The sequence below is a fragment of the Macaca nemestrina genome, chromosome 14, assembly GCF_043159975.1.
Source record: "Macaca nemestrina isolate mMacNem1 chromosome 14, mMacNem.hap1, whole genome shotgun sequence".
NCBI lineage: Eukaryota > Metazoa > Chordata > Mammalia > Primates > Cercopithecidae > Macaca > Macaca nemestrina.
In genome coordinates, this window is record NC_092138.1 from 49548444 (window position 1) to 49572329 (window position 23886).

Genomic DNA, 23886 nt, shown 5'->3' on the forward strand with positions numbered 1-23886 from the left:
TTAGCATTATGTAATGCCCTTCTTTGTCTTTTTAAATTTTTGTTTGTTTAAAGTCTGTTTAAAAGATTGCAACTCCTGCTTTTTTTTGCTTTCCATTTGCTTGTTAAATCTTCCTCCATCCCTTTATTTTGAGCCTATGTGTGTCTTTGCACATTAGATGGGTCTCCTGAATACAGCACACCAATGAGTCTTGACTCTTTATCCAACTTGCCAGTCTGTGCCTTTTAATTGGGGAATTTAGCCCATTTACATTTAAGGTTAATATTGTTATGTGTGAATCTGATCCTGCCACTATGATGCTAGCTGATTATTTTGCCCATTAGTTGATGCAGTTTCTTCATAGTGTCAATGGTCTTTACATTTTGGGTTGTTTTTGCAGTGGTTGGTACCGGATTTTCTTTTCCATATTTAGTGCTTCCTTCAGGAGCTCTTGTAAGGCAGGCATGGTGGTGACAAAATCCCTCAGCATTTGCTTGTCTGTAAAGGATTTTATTTCTCCTTCATGCATGAAGCTTAGTTTGGCTGGATATGAAATTCTGGGTTTAAAATTCTTTTCTTTAAGAATGTTGAATATTGGCCCCCACTCTCTTCTGGCTTGTAGGGTTTCTGTAGAGTAAACTGCTGTTAGTCTGATGGCTTCCCTTTGTGGGTAACCCAGCCTTTCTCTCTGGCTGCCCTTTTTCCCTTCATTTCAACCTTGGTGAGTCTGACAATTATATATTTTGGGGTTTCTCTTCTCGAGGAGTATCTGTGGTATTCTCAGTGTTTCCTGAATTTGAATGTTGGCCTGTCTTGCTAGGTTGGGACGTTCTCCTGGATAATATCCTGAAGTGTGTTTTCCAACTTGGTTCCATTCTCCACATCACTTTCTGGTACACCAATCAAATGTAGGTTTGGTTTTTTCACATAGTCCCATATTTGTTGGAGGCCTTTTCATTCTTTTTTCTCTAATTTTGTCTTCATGCTTTATTTCATTAAGTTGATCTTCAATCTCTGATATCCTTTCTTCCACTTGACCAATTTGGCTATTGATACTTGTGTATGCTTCACAAAGCTCTTGTGCTGTGTTTTTCAGCTCCATCAGGTCATTTATGTTCTTCTCTAAACTGGTTATTCTAGTTAGCAATTCCTCTAACCTTTTATCAAGGTTCTTAGCTTCCTTGCATTGAGTTAGATTATGCGTCTTTAGCTTGGAGGAGTTTGCTATTACCCACCTTCTGAAGCTTACTTCTGTCAATTCGTCAAACTCATTCTCTGTTCAGTTTTGTTCCCTTGCTGGCGAGGAGTTGTGATCCTTTGGATGAGAAGAGGCATTCTGGTTTATGGAATTTTTAGCCTACTTGCTAAAAATTCGTGGATTTATCTACCTTTGGTCTTTGCTGTTGGTGACCTTCAGATGGAGATTTTGCCTGGTCATCCTTTTTATTGATGTCGATGCTATTGCTTTCTGTTCATTAGTTTTCCTTCTAACAGTCAGGCCTCTCTTCTGCAGGTCTGCTGGTGTTTTCTGGAGGTCCACTCCAGACCCTGTTTGCCTGGGTATCACCAGTAGAGCCTGCAGAACAGCAAAGATTGCTGCCTGCTCCTTCTTCTGGAAGCTTTATCCCAGAGGGGCACCTGCCAAATGCCAGCCAGAGTTCTCCTGTATGAGGTGTCTGTTGACCCCTGGTGGGAGCTGTCTCCCCGTCAGGAGGCATGGGGGTCAGCGACCCACTTGAGGAGGCAGTCTGTCCCTTAGCAGAGCTCAAGCACTGTGCTGGGAGATCCGCTGCTTTCTTTGGAGCTGGCAGGCAGGAACGTTTAAGGCTGCTGAAGCTGTGCCCACAGCCGCCCATTCCCCCAGGTGCTCTGTCCCAGGGAGATTGGAGTTTTATCTATAAGCCCCTGACTGAGGCTGCTGCCTTTCTTTCAGTGATGCCCTGCCCAGAGAAGAGGAATCTAGAGAGGCAGTCTGGCTACAGCGGCTTTGCAGTGCTGTGGTGGGCTCCACCCAGTCTGAACTTCCCAGTGACTTTGTTTCCACTGTGAGGGGAAAACCACCTACTGAAGCCTTAGTCTTGACAGACGCCCCTCCCTGCATCAAGCTCAAGCATCCCAGGTCGACTTCAGACTGCTGTGCTGGCAGCGAGAATTTCAAGCCAGTGGATCTTAGCTTGCTGGGTACCATGGGTGTAGGATCTGCTTAGCTAGACCACTTGGCTCCCTGGCTTTAGCCCCCTTTCCAGGGGAGTGAACAGTTTTGTCTCACTGGCATTCCAGGCACCACTGGGTTAAAAAAAAAAAAAAAAAAAAAAAAAAAAAAACTGCAGCTAGCTCAATGGCTACGGCCGTACAATTTTGTGCTTGAAACCCAGGGCCCTTGTGGTGTAGGCACCTGAGGGAATCTCCTGGTCTGTGGGTTGTGAAGACCATGGGAAAAGGGTAGTATCTGGGCCAGATAGCACCATCCCTCACAGCACAGTCCCTCATGGCTTCCCTTGGGTAAGGGATGGAGTTCTCCAACCCCTTGTGCTTCCTGGGTGAGGCAGTGCCCCACCCTGCTTCTGCTTGCCCTCTGTGGGCTGCATGCACTGTCTAACCAGTCCCAGTGAGGTGAACTGGGTACCTCAGTTGGAAATACAGAAATCACCCACCTTCTGTGTTGGTCTCATTGGGAACTGCAGACCAGAGCTGTTCCTATTCAGCCAACTTGTCCAGGAATTGATCTATAAAATCTTTTACTTTTAAAAAGAAAAATCACTTGACCTTTGTTTTAATTCATTTTCTGTTGGTTATAAAAGAATACTTGAAACTGGGTGATTTATAAAGGGAAAGAAGGAGGCTGCAAATTCCAAGGTCTAGGGGTTGCACCTGCTAAGAGCCTTCTTGTTGGTGAGGACTGTCTGCAGAGTCCTGAGGCAGCACAGGGCATCACATGGTGAACGGGCTAACTATGCTAGCTCAGGTCTTTCTTCTTCTTCTTATAAAGCCATCAGTTCCATTCCCACAATAACCCATCAATCCATGGGTAAATTAATGGATTCATGAACACAGGGCCCTCAAGACCCAACCGCCTCTTAAAGGCCCCACCTCTCAATACTGCCACATTGGGAATTAAGTTTCAACATGAGTTTTGGAGGAGACAAACATTTAAACCACAGCAACTCTATATTTTTCTTCCAGCTTCCACTCCCGTTTGTTCATCCTCCCTTACAAATACCTCTAATTCACATTCTCTCACTTCTTGAACCCATTTGACCAGGTTTTCACCCAAGCACTCCACCAAAGCTTCTCTTACCAAGTCACCAATGACCTCTTCATTGCTAACTCCAATGTTCAATTCTCTGTCCTCATCCTACTTGGTCACCAGTTTCTTTTCTTTGAGTATAGTAGCCTCCCCTTATCAGAGGAGGATACGTCCCAAGACCCCCAGTGGATGCATGAAACCTCAAATAGTACTTAACCCTCTCTATATTTTGTTTCTTTGATAACTGAGATGGCTACTAAGTGACCAATGGGTGGGTAGCATCTACAGCATGGATACCCTGGACAATGGGATGATTCACATTCTGAGTGGGACAGCACAAAATTTCATCATGCCACCTGGAATGGCAGCACTCAACTTAAACTCATGAATTGTTTATTTCAGGAATTTTCCATTTAACATTTTCAGACTGTGGTTGACTGTGGGTAACTGAAACTGTGTATAAGGAGGGACTACTATGCTTTCTTCATCTGGCTTCCTCATCTCCAGGTTTCTTCCTTCCTCAGTAGCTGCCACCTCCCAGGTTCCCTTGCTGGTTTCTCCTTGTTTTCCTCATGTTTCAATGCTATGAATCTCAGGACTTAGGCCTTTGAGTTCTTCCCTGCTACACTCATTCCTGGGTGATTTTATTCCATCCCATGGCTTTACACATTATCTATATTCTTATGATGTCTGAACTTCTATTTCTAGTCTGAATTTTAGACTCATACCCAACTTCCTACTCAGCATCTCCATTTCAGGGTTCAAGTTAACCACCTTAAACCCAAAATTGAACTCCTCTCTCTTCTACTTGAAACTCACTCCTCCTGAAGTCTTTCCCTTTTCCATTAAGAACAATTCCATTCTTATAGTTACACAGGTCAAAAAATCTCAGTGTCACCCTTGATTTCTCTTTTTATCATACCCGCATCAAACCCATCAGCAAATGTCGTTAGCTCTACCTTCAAGATACGTCCAGCATTTGATCACTTTCACTGCCTCTGCTGCCACCACCCGGGCCAGGCCACCACTGTTACCCATCTGATTCATGGCACCAGTGCCTGAACATGTGGGTCACTCTGCTCACATACTTGACCCTACAGCCTGTCTCAACAGTTCCACTGTCTCTAACACGAGTCACAGTGAACATGAGTCAGACTTTGTCAGTATTTCTTTGGGTATTATCAACATTAATTACTATATTACTCTCATGCCCGCAGATGCCATGAGGTGAAGTGTTGTGCTTTGACCCTACACTTACTGACCCCAGACAAATATGTTTTTCTACGTTCTTATAGTTCTTCCGATGCTTACTGCCACTGACTGTGTTATGAATGTAATCTGCAGGGCTGCATCCTACACTATGCATTTGTGCACTGCTCAGAGATGCATGACTGAGTGGGGCTCAGAGCCCATGTTCCACACTCCAAGCCATGAGTCCTGGTGGGCACAGCATCTGTCCACCCAGAAAAGATGGCACCTTTCTTTTTGCACAAAATGCCTTTTGCTCAACACTGTAGGTCTGTCTACACTTGTGTCTGTGGGGGGTTACCTGTTCTATTTGGCCTGCTCAGAGCAGGGAGCCTTTTAAAATCTGCTTAAAGACACTAAATAGGTCAGTAGCAGGCACTGTGCACACTGTGTACTTACTTTAGTTACTTTAGGTAACTTACTTACCTAAATAAAGTAAGTTAGGTTTCCTGGCTCATCAAGAAGTTAGAAGCAGCAAATGCAGTCTGTATCATCCCATGTAGACTGCATTCGCTGCTTCTAATTTCTTTATGAGCCAGGAAGCCTAACTTACCTGATTTCTGTATATGACCAAAGTCAGCAGACTTTAATGGAGTCTCAAGAAGTTGCTGTATGACTAAGTGCCTGGAATTTAGAGCATTGATCTTCTGGCATCTATTTGGCTGTTCAAAAGTTCTCTTGGTTTTGGATCTTGGTTCTGTTCTGGACATCTAGGTAAGATACTTCTGGATTAATGGACGTTTATGGGATTAAAATCATACCCAAATAGAGTTTGCCAGAAAGTGCTTTATTAATCTCTCAAGATTAATACATATGCTTTTTTTTTCAGGTCACATTAGAGCAATCCTTTCTATAAAGACTATTTGAACTTTACACTAAAAATGTGCTTGAAATCATTTTACTCTACTTGTCACTGTCTCTTCATGTCTGCAGTTTTGTTCTAGCATGGGCTCAGAGAGTGATCCATTCCTATTACCTTACTAATTATCATACTATCGCACAAGGCAAGAGAAAGGCCATCTGCTCCCACTTCCTGATGGAGAGAATTGGAAACAGATAAATGCATAGGTAACTTATAAAATATTGGAGCATGTAGTGAGATAGTAGCATATAAAAATATTTTGAGATAGGTTTATAGAAACTAAAACTTAATATCGATCATTCAGTGAGTCAGTAAGATCCTCAGAAAGGTATTTATTTCCCAGGACTGACAAGGTCAAAGATAGAGAAGAGCAACTCATAGCACATTAAAAATACTTAATATTATTTTTTAAGATGGTAAAAAACAGCTCTTTAAATTTCTGTAAACCAAACCCAACTCTAAGACTTCAGTAATTTCATTAAGAGGCCCTTGCTGATAATATTTTTTAAACAAGCTATTCAACTCTGGAAGATTCATCCTGTGATCCACATTTGCAAGAAACTGGACTGAGATGGTGGTATGGTATTCTAAGCAATGTTTTATTAAAGATAAATACCGAAAGCATGTATTGGGGCTGCTGAGAGAAGGAAGCATCATTCAGTAGTGGCATGTGGCAGAGACGCCAATCCAAGGTAATTATGCAATGAGCATAACTGGCAGTAACACTTACTTGGGGCTTGTCTCCCAGTGGAGATAGAGTTGGATTAATTTTTAGCCCAGTTTATGATTCTGCACCAGTGAAGCATGTGGTGTTATTTCCCAGGGCGTTTAAATTCTTCCTCCTAAAGCACAACACTATCTTGTCCTGTTCTATTTATTTTCCTTAAGTGTGTGTGACTTGCAGAGCATTAACACGCCAAAACATATGTTTCCTAAGCCTGTTCTCCCATCTCACCTTCACTTAGACTTTCAAGGTCAGAGCTATTTGTGGCTATCCACTTAATTGGACTTAAAATAAAAGGCAGCAGAAAATAGTAGATTTGTAATGGCCCTTCATAGTAAGCATCAAAAGAGCAGCCTGGCTGCTCATCTGAATGCTATTTAAATAAATCAGCCTCTTATAATACGTCAGGGCCACAAAACTCCATCTACCATTCCACCAGTTACTGTGCAGCTGACACAAGCTAGAAGCGAGAGGGAGGATGTTTCCTGAGCCCCTTGGAAACCACTGGAGCTTTGAACCAATTGTGCATTTTTGTATAAAGCATGATCATGTGGTTAAGTTCTCTTTGCCCTCGGAATGTGCACATTAATCAGGTTTGTGCAATTACTGTCCATGTTAGACAAGGACAGAGTAGATCATTACTGCTATTGTTATTTTTTACTATATATATAGAGCTTCATACAATTACAAAGTGCTGTTCAAGATGGATGCAAATGTTCCTAGGGCATGGAATGGGAGGGGTTACATGTATTGGGGGATGGAAGGTGGATGGACAAGTTTGGTCCATAAGCAAGACGTATAAAGCTAAGGGCCCAGGTACAGACAGCAAAACAGGCAAAGTTCACCTATGGGAGCAAAGGCCTGTGGCCTAACTGCTTTGCTGGTAGGGCTTCTGGGCAAGAAGTAGGGACAATTTTATGACAAGAAAATCTTTTAGATAAGGCAGAGAAGAATCAGGAGAAGGCAAAGAAGGATGATGCAGCAACCAGATGACAGGCATCCTGGGTCCAATGTTCAAGTAGCTTTGCATTCCCAGGTTCTCTAAAATCAGGAAGTTCTGAGCCCCAAACAACCCCTGAATCCTCCTCCAGTTCTTAGCTTCAGGGGAACAATCTTTTCCAAGGACCAGCTCAAAGGAAGAAAGGGCTTTAGGGTTGATCCAAGGGTCTCAAATCACTCTAGATAACAATGTGCTTAGAAAACAATACAGAACAGCTTGGTAGGGGTTCCCAGGCTAGAAGCTGCCTTATCTGTGGAGCACATTTCTTAAAAGCTCACAGAATGGAAGAAAATATTTGCAAATCATATATCTGATAAGGGGCTCGTAACCAGAATACATAAGGAACTCTGACACTCAATAGTAAGGCAAATAGCCCAATTTAAAAATGGAAAAAGGACTTGAGTAGATACTTCTCCAAAGAAGTTATACAAATGGCCAATAAGCCCAATGTTATCATTTATCAGGAAAATGCAAATCAAAATCATGAGGTATCACTTCACAATCACAAAGATGGGTATAATGAAAAAGACAGATAATAACAAATGTCGGCAAAGATGTGGAGAAATCGGAACTCTCATACACATAGGAAAGCAATATGGTCCAGGGACTTTGGAAAACAGTTGGCAGTTCCTCAAAATATTAAACACAGAGATAGCACATGACCTAGCAATTCTACTCATAAGCATATGCCAAAGAGAACTAAAAACATGTATTCACACAAACACTTGTAAGTAAATGTTCGTTTCAGCATTATTTATAATACCCAAAATGTGAAAACAATACCCAAAATGTGAAAACAATCTAAATTTATTCACCAACTGATGAATAAATAAATAAAATGTGGTATACCTATATAGTGCAATACTATTTGGTCATAAAAAGGCTACAACATGGACGAACCTTAAAAACATTATGCTAAATGAAATCAGCCAGTGCAAAAAGCCACATATTATAAGAATTCATTTATGTGAAATGTCCAGAATAGGCAAATCTATACTGACAAAGTAGATTAGTGGCTACTGGGGGCTGGGCAGAGGGAGGAATTGGGAGAGACTATCAGTGGGTACAGGGTTTCTTTTTGGTGATTAAAATGTTCTAAAATTAGATAGTGGTGATGGCTGTATGACTCTGAATGTATATGCTAAAAAACACTGAATTATACAACTAGGGTGAACTCTATGGTAAATGAATTACATCTCAGAAAAGCTGTTATTAAAAAATCAATAGAGAAACATTATACAATGCTAGAAGGCAAAGAGAACTATTTTGGGCCACAGCTGGAATAAACTGGCTTTTAGAATTGAAATGCCTTACCTAACCTGACGCCCACACTTGCAACCTGAGGGGACAGAAGGGTTTCTAATGATTCCTCTTTCGTAAGTAGGAAATTAGTCATTTGCTGCTCGAGTTTAATACAAAAACACTATATTTTATGACTGATTCAGGCTCAGACTTTTTATCATGAACACTCATCATCACCATTATCAACTTCTGGAAGCGTTAAGTGCCCTTTGACCTTCTACCTATGACACCAAGCTAGGCACCAAATACTGCAAATGAGACGAGTTAGTTACTGAGTCAAGGGGAGTGATTCAATCCGAGACAGAAAACACAGATGCTGGCAAACCAACATCAGGCACAGCTATGGCTAGATGGGTACATGAATAGCTAAGATTAAATATTGATGATACACACAAGAGTGAACACATTTATAGGGTGGCAAGAGGAGGGCTCAAGAGAACTTCATGGTTGAGCAAGGTTTAGTTTCAGAGATAGGAAACTATTTCTCTCTTAATCCTCTGCAAGAATAAAAAGAAAGCAGGGTCAAGTCCAAACACTGAGGATTTGACTATTAGTTAGGGATTAGTTGGGGAACTGCAGATTCATATGGCTGCAAGGGAGACATCAAGAGGAAGGTCTAGGAAATGAAGCTTAGGAAGTAGGCGAGGACCTGAAATGGCAGTAGGAAAACACTCTGCAGGGAAAGATAGGACTGAAGAATAGGCTTATAGCACAGAGAAAGGACTCAGAGCAAGAGACCAGGATTAGAGTATCTTTGGTGAGTTGGGGAGGAGGGGTGCAGAAACTGGACTCTGCTAAACACTTTTCCTGTTTAATCTCATCAAAAATTCATACCCTCCTTATGAGGGAAATTCTAGTACTTTAAACATTTATGGATAAGTAAACATAAGCCCAGAGAGGTTAAGTAATGTATCCAAGATCACACAGCTAGGAAGGTCTATCCAAAATAATATCTGTCCTAGGTCTAAATAATAATTTCATTGTGTTAAGCTTTAGCCGTCATCAGCCATCTCAGAAAATTAAGAGGTTCCTGGAATACACCAATATTCAATGCCTACCACAGGCCTGAAATAAGTGGTTCAATATATATTTGATTGCTATCAGGTGGTTGGGAAAAAGAAAACCACCTCAGCCTACGTAAGTTGCTAGAACAACAGATGACAGGTTATAAGTGGGGAAAATGGTGCTTCAGGTTTTAGCTGAGGGTGAAACCTGTATTTCTACCTGCACCCTGCTTGTGTAACTCAACATCCATCAAGCAGTAAAAGAGAAAGTTACTTACAGAGAAGCAGAAACTCATCTGGCCCTTTCCAAGAAGGTCCTATAGATGGGTAAAGAAGCCCCTCATTACTCCTCCAAAGGAAGCAATCCTCTTTAATTGGGTTTCTTAATTGGAAAGGCACTCTGAAGGAAGGAAGTTCAGCGATTCATGACCTGACTATCTCTTCTGTTGGCCAACCCATAAATACAAGCAAGTACACTTGTTTCTTTCCCATTAACAGAGAAGCACAGAGTTATCAGAGCTGGCAGGATCTTGGAGGTAAACTAGCCCTTTCATTTCCAAAGAGAAGATGCTTGGGGCAAAGTGCCTGGCCCAGGGTTATGCAGCCAGTGTCTGAGACGAAAGGGACTTCTTTCCAGGCTGAGTCCTGCTGATGCAAAATTGTGACTGCACCCTTTAAAACTGTGAACGTGACATTAAATATGGCCTGGTGCCCAGATCCTTTCCAAAACCACCAGTTTTAACCCATACAAGAGCAATGTCTGCATCATTTGGTTTACAAATCCAATCCTTCATAAAAATGAAACCCACCTAATCTCAGTGCGGCTTCTTGTCTAGATTCTGCTTTTCTCTGATTTCATAACCTCTCTGCTTCACCCACACTTCTTTTCCACCTGATGACAAGCTCACTGGGAATTAAGAATGACTGGAGGCTCAGCAAGCATATCACGCTGTGATCTATGCCTTTTTTACTCTGCAATCGTTCTATCTCAGAGCCAGAGAGCAATATACGGTTTGCTGGGTGTTGGCCTCAGGATTCTGCAGAAATCTGCAATCGTCAGAGTTAGCCAAATGGACATAGATGGTGTGTGTGCTTGCGGAGGAAGTAATGATGACGTGTGGATCTAGGTCTAAATGGCTGAAAGAGTACCAGTCATGACGATTAGCATGGATTTACATGTATTTAATGGTCCTTTTAGATCAATGGCTCTGAAATGCTAAATTAATTATTAAAAGGAAAAGTTGAGGGTAAGAAGCAAGGCCACCACCAGGCCAAAAGATACCTTTGTGGAATTAAGAAAAGGCACCCCTTCCTCTAGGCAGCCACAGTCCCACACCAGTGCATTCCACTCATTCAGTAGAGTGATGTCTGGCTTCCTTCTCCTGTTTGTCACCTTGATCAAACAGTTGCCCTTGTAGAGTACACAACTAGTAAAGCTTTGCAGGGCAGCCCTGCTGAAAGAAAGAAGGAAAAAAAACATTCTTAACATAACTAAGGCCACAGCCCTTTGGTGGTCCATGAAATTATTTTGGAAAGTTGAAACCAGTATTTTTAATAGAATGAAAAATTTAAGAAATATAAAAATGCCTTATACTTAGATTTTATCTTTATATGGATATGTAAATATGCACATATGTATGTGTGCATGCATGTGCACATACATATTGAGTTGAGAGGTAAAATATATTTACATGGGTCATGGTCAAAAACATTTGAAAGTCACTGACTTGACAGCTCCCAATGTGAAAAGTGAATCTAGTTTGGAGGCCTGCCTCGTCTGTATTCTTAACTGCCCAGTGAGAAGCTCTAAGGTACAAGAGAACCAGCTTGCACTTTGAAATCAGACAGGCTCAAGTTCAAATGCAGTTTAAATATCACTAAATTTGAACCTTAGGCAATCATTTGTGTTTCCCAATCCTCAGATTCCTGATCTGCAGATGGAGGTGATAATATTTATTTCAGAGTGTTGATGTAGTAAGTACCTGGTATTAAGCACTGCCTACTTTTCAGATCCCTCTCTTCTCTTGACTTTGGAGAGACCTACAGAGAGCAGCAGTCCAGGGACACACACGCAGCTGCCAGGGATAGTTTTCCTCACCAGAAGCCACCAGTGCTGAGGTGGTCTAGTGTCCTACAGTGAACTTTAAATGACTTTCTCCCATGCACGTTGTTCTCCCATCTGTATGGAAAAGCTACCTCCCACAGCATGCTTAAGCTAAAATTATTGCTTGGTCAAGTCAATTAAATCATTTGAGAGAAACTACTACATGTAAGTCAGTTAAGAAAAAGAGTTGGGTGACATGGGTATGGCTAGACTCTGATCTTCTGTTTAGGGTGAATGTATTAGATTGCTGCTTTGGCCTGGTTAGAATATTCCACATTGTAAATATTACAGCTCCTGAGGATGGAAATGACCAGCCAAAAATCTGTTAGGTCACTGAGGGCGAATCTCCCACATTCCAGATGTTTCAATAGGGTTTCTTGGAGGTAGAGAATCCCCCAAAGTTAAATGGCCGAGGAGCCCATCCCAGTCCCTGAAAACTTCATTTCCCAACTCTTTGGTCATGAGGACTCCTCTTCAGAATAATTCTCCCGTTAAAACGAAAACAAAAACAAAACCTGCAAAAACTTCCTGGCTTCATTTAGGTGTGGAAATGGGGAGAGAAAGGAGAGCTAAAGTTAGTGATTCTCAGCATATATTTGTAAGAGATCTTTGTGTGAGTCATCACAGCTAGCTTTAAAATTGCCACAAAGGACACAGGAAACTGGCAATCTATAAAAGAAAAATGTCATTCTTCATAAACATATGTTTCAAAGCTCAGACTCCCAAATAAAGCAATGCACATTTAAAAAAATTAAAATGCTATGTTTCATCTATGAAACTGGAAAACATTAAAAATTATAATATTCAACACTACCCAGTATATAGCAATGTGGCAGAAACTTTAAAAAGCTAATAAGCCCTGACCCAGAAATTCTGCTTCTATGAAATCAGAAATTCATGTGTAAAGCTATTTGTTGTAGTATTTTTTATAATAGTGAAATATTACAACAAATGGCAACATAAAAGGCTTTCTGTATTATGATAATACTAAACAGTAAATAGCATTTTAGAAAAACATTTAATGACAGGGAAAAGGCTCCATAATAGACCAAATTCTTAAAAAAATCTTAAAACTGTATATATTCAATATGGTAAATTTAAAATTTTGCATGTCCAATATGTTCCTATTTATTTAAATATATAGGTGTGTATATATATGTCTAGGTACATATGCATGTGTATATGTATGTATGAGAAGTTCAGAAGAATGCTATATACAAAAATGTGCATAGTCATCTTTGAATGATGCAATGGAGAGAATATAAACTGTTCAAAATTTTCTTTTTTATATTTTGATGTGTTTTTATATTCTTGTACAATGAATACATTAGTATTTGATAAATATATTAAAAGGCAAACCTAAAATTTAAAATGGCCTCATATAACTTCATGTTAGAATTGCCCCTCAGATTTGAATGACTAAAACTTGCTGTTTCTAGGATTTATTATTTTGATGAGAAACTTTACTATGATGCTCAGGCTGTATTAAACATTGAAAAAATGCCATCAAAATTCCCTAACAGTGTCACTTGTTGTATGCATTATCTTTTGAGAAATCTATAGTCTGAAGCATATATTTCTGGCAATAGAATAACAAACCCTTCTTAATATAGTACTCCCTAAAATGTGGGAATATTACACTTTAAATATATTTTTTAAATATCTATTTTATTTAGTGAGGAATAAGGGATTCTTAGAACCCAGAACACTGACTGAATACAAGTCTAGAAATGTCTGTGTTGCTTTGCCTTCAAGGTATTTGCCATTCCCTGGCCGCCTAAAGACTAGGTTTTTACAAAACCTAAAGTACAAACATGAGGCCTGATAGGGGGAAGAGAGTTCAGAGACCTTCTGTATCTGTAAGCTGAGACTCCTGAAGGGTTGACACTTTGAGTAAGCAAATGAGAAAAAAGAAAAACTACCTCGCAAAGGGAGATGGTAGGATGTGTCTATTTGAGTCTTGGTTTTTAGTGCTGCTGAAAGTTGAACAAGGGGAAGAAAGATGAATCTCCCTTAAGAATTTTTAAGCACAGGCTCACTCATATGGGTTTGCAGTCTGAATTCTGAATTCACACTACCTGGGTAGCAAAAAAAAAAAAAAAAAAAAAAAAAAAAGTCAAACATGTAGCTTAGAATGGCCCCAGTTGGTAGTACTCCCAGACCTTCGACAGGACAGCAATCCTCTCTGGAGGAATGCACTTAAAACCCAGGCCTCAGTGGAATCCCACAGGAAAAGTTCCAAGAAACATGTGCTCAAAGTTTAAAAAACTTTCATAGTTAAGAATCAATAAAACAACAAAACTAGACTCACAAGGATATTGCCACAAAATTTATCAACAATGAAATATAAAATAAATATACTTAACATGTTTAGAGGAATTAAAGAGGCATTAAAAGTATGATGAAATTAGAAACAATGAAAAGCAACCTAATAGATTTGAAAGAGAGCCACATAAGACTTGTAGAAATGAATAACTAAAATTAGAAACTCAACAGATGAGCTTTAGAGCAGATTAGACAAAATTAAAGAGAAAATGAGAAGCTAGAAGATAGATATGAAGAAATGACAAGAATGAGGATCACAGACAGAAAACCATGAACAGTGAAAAGACATGGAAGATAAGATAGTATAAGATATGTCTAACTGAAATTCTAGAAGGCAGACTATAGGAAGATTGGGGTAGAGGCAAAATTGCTGGAAAGCACTAATCCTCAAAATCAAGAAACCTAGTGAGTCACAAATAGGGGATACCTAAATGAGAAAATCACACGTGACATATCTTAAGGAAAATGCCAAATACTCAAAGCAAAAACCTTAAAAGTAGTCAATGAAAAAAGAGAAATTTCTTATAAAGGAGCAATGTTTACATGGATGGTAGTCTTTCAATGGCAAAATGGAATTGAGGGACAGTGGAATATTATTATCAAAGTGGGATGAGAAAATAATTTTCTACTCACTACTTTTGTCCTATATTTCAAGAACAAAAGTGAAATACAACTCTAAGTAGATAAAAATCAGGTGCATTTACTATTAACAGATTAAGAAACATTATGAATGTACATAAGGAGTAGAGGAAAAACCTGTAGATAAAAGGTTTGACATACAAGAAGGAATGAGGAGGGGAAAAACCAGTACATATGTGGATAAATCTAAAAACAGTGACGGTAAAATGACAATGTCTAATATATGAGGCTTAAAAAATTAAACCTCAATAAAGCTGTTTACAAAACATCAAGGTAGGCAGGCGCGGTGGCTCACGCCTGTAATCTGAGCACTTCGGGAGGCCGAGGTGGGCGGATCACAAGGTCAGGAGATCCAGACCATCCTGGCTAACACGGTGAAACCCCATCTCTACTAAAATATACAGAAAAATTAGCTGGGCATGGTGGCGGGCGCCTGTAGTCCCAGCTACTCGGGAGGCTGGGGCAGGAGAATGGCGCGAACCCGGGAGGCGGAGCTTGCAGTGATCCGAGATGGCACCACTGCACTCCAGCCTGGGCGACAGAGTGAGACTCCGTCTCAAAAAACAAACAAACAAACAAAAACACATCAAAATAGAACTTAAATTCTGGACTTCAAATTATATACAATGGGTGAAGTGGTAACTGAGTAATTTTCTAAGGTACTTAGGTTGTTTAGCTGGAGCATAAACATCTTAATTAACTTTATACTATGTTAAGTTAAATACACAGGTTAAAATTTCTTTCTTTCTTTTTCTTTTTTTTTTTTTTTGGTTGAGATGGAGTCTCACTTTGTCGCCCAGGCTGGAGTGCAGTGGCATGATCTTGGCTCACTGCAACCTCTGAAGCCTGGGTTCAAGCAATTCTTCTGCCTCAGCCTCCTGAGTAGCTGGGATTACAGGTGCCTGCCACTGCGTCCAGCTAATTTTTGTATTTTTAGTAGAGACGGGGGTTTCACCATCTTGGCCACACTGGTTTTGAACTCCTGACCTTGTGATCCACCTGCCTCGGCCTCCCAAAGTGCTGGGCTTATAGGCATGAGCCACCGTGCCCGGCCACACAGGTTAAAATTTCTAAGGCAAACATCAAGATAATAGAAATAGAGTGTATACATTCCAAACTATTAAAGGGAAAAACAGATTTAGAAAAAAATTCAAAAAAAGGCAAGAAAAAATTCTAAAAGAAACAGAAAGGCCAAAACAAATAGAAAGTAAACAATAACATGATGAAACAGAATCCAAATGTTACAGTAATCACAGTCAATATAAACAAACTAAACTTTCCAGTTAAAAGATAATGCTTGTGAAACTGAATTAAATAAAGTGCATGTATATTCTGGTTACTAGAGACTTATCTAAAACAAAAGAAGGTTGAAAATAAAAGAATGGAAAAACTAAACCTGTCAAATCCACACTGTGGATGTACTTGTGTCCCCAGTAGCCATACAGCAGCTTAACATACGATCCCACTCTTTGCTAAAGTTAAGATACAAATTATCTACTTCTACCAAAAAAGAGGGGAGGGGGACAAACGAAAAGAAGGGAAGAGGAGAGGAAAAGGAGGACAAAGAGAGGAATAGAAAGGGAAGGTGGAAGGGAGACATATGGGGACTCCAGTTCTCTAGGCTTCACAAAGTTTAGGTCATCTGTTGCCAGGGGAAACCAGAATAGCAAGGGAAATAGCCAAGGGCAATTTGAACTGTGTGTATCAAAATCCACTGGGCCCTTTGGGGTCTCTCAAAATGCCTTGTTCGCTCCCTGAATCACAAGCAGTAACTGATGGGTTTACTTTTAGGATAAGTAGAGGGAAACAAAATAAGGAAAATATCACCAAGCTATATCCCTAGATAAACACACTACTTTCACAGTCAGTTAAGAATTTTAATGCCTAAACTTTTTTAAAGAAAGACAGAGAATTAGTTTCCAAATCTATCAAGTAATACATCTTTTTATTTAATATAAGGACCATCTTACCTACTTTGAAGCTTGTATATTAATTTTACTAATTAATAAATTCTGTGTCTTAAGCAAAGTTGGGGCAACACATGTATACTTATACAATTATTTATGGCTTAGTACTTTACAAGAAATACTTCATTTTATGAAGAATATTTATAATTTTGTTTTAATCCCGAGTTTCCAAAGACCATTAATCACAGTTTGAATTGCTAAAATCATTTACAGCTTTTCAGAAACACACAAACTGAATAAAGCAAAGCACACCTAAATTACTAAGTAGTCCGGCCCTCCAACTATCCAGCTTTAAGCATCTTTATTTAGATCGTGCCCTTCATTAGAACCAGGCCAACTTGCTGTCAGATTACAGTGCCAAGTCTAAGACGAAGTTAAATACCATGGACAGCTGCTTTCTAGGCCAATGACAGCCTAGCACCATAACAGATCAACAGCCCCCAGCAGCCAGGCCAGGAGCACAGCAAAATGAGCCGAATGACCTGAAACTTAACTGCTTCACATCCTGCAGAATTCAAACTTATTCCTAACCAACTATAGAGACGTTTTAAGAAGAGAGCCCCAAGCATCTATAAACAAAAATACCCCGAAAGCAAAAGTCTCTGCTCAGCACAGATATTGCTAAGTCCCAACCAATGAGCTACTCACTTTAAGTAAAATTCTAAATAATAAAATTCCAGGACAAAATAAAGACATTTTGAAGTTTCCTTGGAGTTAATGTTTGGCCCATTTATATTCACTGTATGTGAACTAGAGCTTATGAATATTATAATACAGCAAATATTATATAACCCTAAGTGGTAAAACGGCCTGCTTAACTCGAGGATTCACTGGAGCAAATTCAGTCTTCAAAGAATGTTTTATAACTCTTGAATCTAAAATAATTTATTCCAATTCATTTTTCATTTAAGAATGAAACATAAAAGGAAGGCATTAACATTTATTGAAAACAACCCACATTTTCCAAGGATCACGCTAGATGCTTAACATTCATTTCTTCATTTAATAATTTTACCAATCTTACGAAGTAGGTATCATTATTCTCATTTTCCAGTTAGGAAACTGAGGCTCAGAGAGTTAAAATGAATTCTCTGAAATCACTGGGCTTATTACACAACCAGGCTAAAAACTCTTTCCTTTTTGAGTAAAAGCCCCAGGGTCTCGTCACTGCATCATGACAGTATACAACTTTTCAAAAAGGGTAGTAGCATCACTAAAAGAAATAACAATAATAAAAATAAGAACCACACACAAGGTAGAGAAATTAAATGAGATGAGAAACTGTTGCTTTAACTATGAAAAAAAAATGCCAGTTCACATTTTTCCATGCTTCACAGTTACCCTATGATGTACATCATCAACAATGGAACCAAATTAAAATTTTCTATTTGTCTATGAAGCAAGTAGTTTCAAAGATATTCACTGCCTAGAGCCCAGCAGAGTTGACTTTTTAGCAAGAACCATTTGATGATTTGTATAAGAATATCTAAAACGTGTTTCCTCTACCTTCCCAAACTCCCATGCCCCATAATTTTGCAAATAGGACAATGAAGTGGCTTTGCATGAAAACATGCTGAGTATTTTGCTTCCTAAATTCTTGTACAGCACATTTCTCTCTATGAAACTCCATCGAAGGCCGCATTTGACTTAAAGTCTTTTTTTCCTAAATGTTTTGGTGATGTCAGAAGCATTAATTTCTGTAAGAAAGGTAAGCTACACAGTCAGAATTCAACTCTGCAGCCCAGGGGACTAGATGACCACACTCAAGGATTCATCGCAAAAGATTTTAATTACATTAAAATCACATTCGGAGATGACACCTTATGTTCATTGCTTGGGGAGCAAACCTCCCTGAGTTTCTGAAATCAGGCATATGATAAAGGCTGTAATTACTGAAAAAAATTCCAGTAATAATTCAAAAGTGAAATTGGCAAGGTGAAATTTCCTGAAGGAAATCACACATCCTTATGCACGTTCCACTTAAAAACGTGTGACTGCGCTCTGGCATTTTTTTGAGAAGTACAAATTAAGACATAGCTTCGTTTAGAAAAAAATCTCTACTTCCATTAGTTATCGAATGTCAAAAGAAACATTAATGACTAAATGGAATCAGTTAAAGCTATTTGGTGCTAAATGGAAAACAATACAATGAACACATTTTGGGGAGAATCAGAAACATAAATAGTTATGAATATAACCTGCTTCTTTTTAAATTGAGTAAATGTAGAAATTCCAAATTTTAGAACACACAATATTAAGTATAGCACAAAATTATGGATATAAATAACAAGTGTTAAGGGATGACAACCTGAATTTCTCACTTTAAAATAATCATAAAAATGATACAATAGTCACCTAATTGAGTAGGTAAAGATCCTTCCAGGGCTACTTTAATGAATGGTTTATAATTGACTAAATATAGTTTATAAACCTGTATTGGGAAAGCTATTTCTAAAATGCATGAAACCATCTCCCACCCCATAAAATCAGAATACAAAATCTTCCCGCAATCCTACATACACCATTGTATTGCTCTGCAGGTTCATTTTTCATAAATGTTGCCAATATAATGTTCAGCCAAGTCTCTGTCTAAGTTAATGAAGTTCCACTAGGGTGTAAGAAAACAAGAAAGTACTGAGTTCTCAAACAGACTTTTTGCCATTGATCTGCCCAAGAAATGTATAAGACATTGAATCATTTCCTTGTCTCTAAAAAATATGCATTTCCTTGACAATCGTTCAGTACTTTAATTGGAATAAACTGAAGATTATCAATGTAAACCACCCAAACAGACTTGAGGAGAGCACTTGAGGGATCATCTTTTCGGCTGCTAAGTTAGAGTAGGGGAGAACTTCCAATGATGGTCCTATCTTATGCCCTGAAGAAGATGTACTCAGTTGTCACATCTGAATGCTTGTTTGCCACATATTTTGCTAAATGATTTTTTGGTTTTACTATAGTTTCTAACAAACAAGCATATGAGAGAAATGTTAGAAAAAAATGTAGTACAAGTAGAAATATTACTAGTCTTTTTTCCTGCACTTTGCTTCCATTTCATGGCTGCAATGAAAATGATGGTCATCAAAATTGGCTATAAAAGAATTATGTAAATTTAACTAAATTAATATCATTTTTCTTTTTGGACAAAATCTCTCACCCCCTGCTGAAACATCTGTTTTTTGCATACATGAGAATTTTCGCAGATGCTGGCACGAAAAGTCTATGTATGTATTTTGACTTTCTGTTTAAAATCACATTCAGAGATGACATTCCACTGCTGGGATATAAATCAGAACTGAAATTACAATACCACACACGATTTTATTGATGCCACTTGTCCACTACTTAAAAAATTTACGTGTTTGCAGGAATTACTTCTAAGCTCTTTACCAACATGCTTTCCACCCACCTAAGTGGTAGGATGGCCACTATTGTTATTAAAACTCCCTCAAATTCTACTCTAAAACTAGTGAAGTCATGTTTATTATGGTGTGCAAAATGGGTCATTGTGATGCAGAGGCAGATGGTGGGGCTGGCCAATGACTCTCTTTACAATGGATACTGATCAGTTCCTGGTCAAGTGATCTAAGGCATGATTGTGTCAATCAAGAAAAACAGCCATGACAACAATAATGACAAGCCCTGCTGGGCTAGGCTGCTGACTGGAAGGTACAGCTATGGTGACACAAACTTTCTTCCTCAGACGTCTCTAAAGAGATGGTTCTTTCTTGGTTTTTGTCATGTGTTCATTAAAAAAGAAAAGGCCTTGCAACTTTCTAGGCACATACGCGTTTTTCTGTGAAAATTAAATTGTTCACAAAATCATTATGCCCACTTTCAGAAAATAAGAGACAAATAACTGCTGAATCGGCTCTGGGAGGCTTATGTAACCTATATTTACAAGTGTTTTACTCTGAAGCAAGTAGCTGGGCAACTTAGTAAACATCTGCAAGAATATCCTAAAATTATTTTTTCCACTGCTATGTTAGTCTAGCTATCACAGAACTGCAGAATCAATCTGCTATCCATAAGAACCCCAAACACCATCACATCAAAAAAGTTGCAGATATCAAAAACATAATAATTCAGAACTGTAGTCAAGAAAAGCATTAAATAAAAAACCACCACCACCAACCTTTGCTTGGGCTTCTGGTGCTGTCACCTTGACGACCTTATTGCGGTTTATCATTTGCTTCACCCATTTTTCTACTTGGACGTTGAATTTCATGAAAACCACATAGCAAAAATAAGCTGTTAAGAGAAGCAAGCTTTCCCACCACATGATGACATTATCCAGGAAAAATATGATCAGCATGATCAAGTCAACAATGTAGAAAGACACATCTCGAAAGAGCGGCCACCATGTCAGGTTTAAGATTTCTCTGGAAAACAGAGCACACATGCCAATAACAAAGAGGATGTTGAATACTGCTGAACCTACAATTGTGCCTATGCCAACGTTGCTGTGAGCGATAAATACCCCTATGAGAGATGTGAAAAGTTCTGGGGCTGACCCCCCTGCAGCCATAAAGGTGGCTCCAGCCACATCATCAGAGATGCCCAGTTTTTCAGTGATGACAGTCAAAGAAGGAACAAAGAACTCATCACAGACAATGGCTAAGGCTATGAACATGTAGATCATTCCAATGACATGCAGAATGATTGCACCTTTTCTTCTCTCCTCAAGGGAAAAGATGTCTTTCGGGTAGTCTCCTTGGGCATGATCTGTACTATTCTCAGACTCACCTTCCTTAGGAATAGGTGGCTGTGGAGTATAATCCTGAATCTTGTCATTTAAATCTAAGAGAGTTCTCTGACGGTAACCCTGTGCTACCCTAGGGCCACTTACAACACTGGCCTCTCCTGTGCTTTGTGTGTCTGTCTCAGAAAAGGCACTGATTGAAAATGAGACAGTGCTAATGGCTACCAGACCCATGAAAAGGCCTAAGATTCGAATTAACTTCAGTTTTTTCTTGACATGATAATGTCTTCTGCAGCCAGACAGTGACTCATCCAAACACCATTTCTCTAGGAAAGTGATGGTGGTGCTTTGGTGCAGATCCATCCTGGGTCTTCTGGTGGATATGGTGATCTTCCAACTTTAGACTCAACCAGATGGTTCTTTCATACTTTTCCTTACTTTATAGTTAACGATGCTTGTGGGGCACTTTCACAATCAGGGATTCTTATGCTTCACAGGCAACTTTCAGCATTTATGCTTAAATAAAAATAAAAAAGAGAATAAGTACATCATAAAATCATGTCTTTTTAATAAAAAGATATTTGCAGATATGATTAAGTCCTGTCCTGCAGCTGTGTGATCTTGGATAAGTTACTTTACTTCTGTGCCTCAGTTTCTTCATTTGAAATGGGGACAGTTACAGTACCTATCACCCAGGATTGTTTTTAAGATGAGTAAAAACATATGTAGCACTTAGTATAGGATGTGGCACTTATGAAGATGTATGTATAAACCCAAATAAATATTTTGGTAAATCCAATGATAGGTGTAGAGAATGCAGATGTTAGAATAAAAATTTTATAGGTGAAAAATCTATCAGATTATCTCATCTTAAATCATGTAACAACCTTCCAGTGCTATAAGTAGGTCCCACTTCTTTCAGAACTGTCTAGGTACTTGGCAACTAACAATTATTCATTGTTTTCTTTTGGTCCAATTATATAATTCTCAATTGTAGGCAAATTTTTCTGATTTAAGCTATCATTTGGAAAGTGCTTCTTTAATTTAGTTTTATTTTTTCTGCACACACAGTGATATCAGATCTTATTTTTCATAAAAAGCCTCTCCTTTATCAGATGTGGGAAAGTAGTCCTTTACAAATTTAAGTTTACAAAAAAATATTCTGGTGATATGCACAAGCTGTCTTCCCTAAACTAGACATTGTTTTCAGCTAAAGCTTTTTTTAAAAAACAGCCTTTAGTCATATTTAAAATAGGCAGCGTAGTAAGTCAAACAACTCCCAATGCAGTGAAATAACAAGGTTATTTCGAGAGACCACATGTGTATTTCATAAACAATACGCAAGTTGTAGCAATACCTCTGTCCACAAAATCTGCCCAAAATAGCCCCAGCACTGACTTTAATAGGTTAGATATCCAAAGCAGAGTTTTCATTCTCTATCCCATGGAGGAGATGGGTAAAATAGCCAGACATGACAGCTGATATTCTGAAGAGTCCTCTTTTTAGTTTTTCTTTAAAAAGACTATTCTTTTCCATATCAACGATTTCATTTTGGAGGCAGTCGCTGAGATAATCTCAGGTGTAAAATAAGCTAATTAAACACACGCTACTTAAATACTGAGATTAGCTGGAGCTCAGGTTTTCAGAGCAAAGCAAGAGCACAAATCAACCCAGCTGAGTTGCTGCTACTCCTGAGATAACCCGAACCCATCACGGAGATTCCCAGCTGGCTGCGAACGTCAACGCTTAGCAGGAACGATTAAGCGATTCACAGCACTCGGGGGATTGTCTAAATGCCCGGCCCGGGCGACCATCAAGGGACAGATTCAACTCCCCGGGCGCAAAGTCATCTCCAGCCGGATCCTCGCTTCCCCTGCAAACCCACCGCTCATCTCCCCGAGAGCTGCCTCCGTAGGAGAAGTTCGCCCCCAGCCGCGCCCCAACTTTGCCTTGCGTGGTCCCAAACTTTCCCTGGTGGATTAGTAGGAAAATAAATCTAAAGGACAGACGCCCCACCTGTGAGCTTAGAGCTGGGTTGCATTTGGTGAGGCGGTTGGCCCGCATCCCCCTGAGTCGTTTGTAGGTGACTGGGAAAGGGAAGCGCCCCTCTACGCGTCTCCCCCGACGGCAGGCCTTTCCCCGCGCTCCCCATCCCAAGCCAAAAGCAAGGGTAGGAGAGGCGGGGGCTCCAAATCCGCGCCCCGGAGCAGAGAGAGTTGGCTAACTCCTAGCGGGGCCTGGGGCGCCCACATCCACGGCAGAGCCACCTGTGAGACTGTAGCGCAGCAACGGGATGCCCGCAACCGGGATCCGGGCACCACGACCACCGCGGCTACAGCGGCAGGCGGGGCGCAGCCGCCCGCACTTACCAGGATAAGATGGGAGGACGCGCACACCGCGGGGCCCCCGAGCGCGGCCCGCCGTTGCAGTCTGCCGCTCTCTCCGGCCCTCCGCCTACCCGCTCTAAGGCCCGGGCTCTGGCTCGCACTGGCCGCCGTTCTCGCCAGCCGGGGCTGGTCTCGGCAGGAGACTGAGCCGCTGTGAGCCCGGCGCTCCGAGTCTGCCGCTGCCCGGCCCCCGCCGGCCCCTCCCTCTGGGCTGTGCGCTGGGAGCGGGGCCGCAGCGCGCTCAGCTCCCGAGTCCTTTGCTCCACGCCTCCTGGGCGCAGAGGCGACGCTGGCAGCAGTCTCTTAGGAGATTTCTCCGCAGTGTGGACGGGGGTCAGGATTTGCAGGCGAGCAAGGGCAGAGAGGAGAAATCGTACAGGTCGGTGACGCGCCTAA

At 40.2% G+C, this 23886-nt stretch overlaps 1 protein-coding gene and 1 long non-coding RNA gene across 5 annotated transcripts in view; one reads left to right on the forward strand and one right to left on the reverse strand.

Annotated features, from left to right (window-relative positions):
• The window catches only part of LOC105489053 (solute carrier family 24 member 2), a 269869-nt gene extending 246258 nt beyond the window's left edge, over positions 1–23611 (reverse strand). For 3 of the 4 annotated variants that reach the window (XM_011753672.3, XM_011753673.3, XM_011753670.3), the window contains exons 1-2: positions 23473–23611; positions 20537–21619 (exon numbers count right to left, since the gene is read on the reverse strand). In XM_011753672.3, the coding sequence (XP_011751974.1) occupies positions 20537–21466 (930 nt within the window). In that variant the 5' untranslated portion in view covers positions 21467–21619; positions 23473–23611. Of the gene's footprint in view, positions 1–20536; positions 21620–23119; positions 23236–23472 lie in introns of those variants that run through there. The other variant, XM_011753671.2, reaches the window with a different exon arrangement.
• A 168-nt stretch (positions 23612–23779) lies between these two features.
• Positions 23780–23886, forward strand: part of LOC105489054 (uncharacterized) — a 38604-nt gene continuing 38497 nt past the window's right edge. Inside the window, exon 1 of the long non-coding RNA XR_011612629.1 lies at positions 23780–23869. This is a non-coding gene — a long non-coding RNA (uncharacterized lncRNA). The remainder of the gene's footprint in view (positions 23870–23886) is intronic.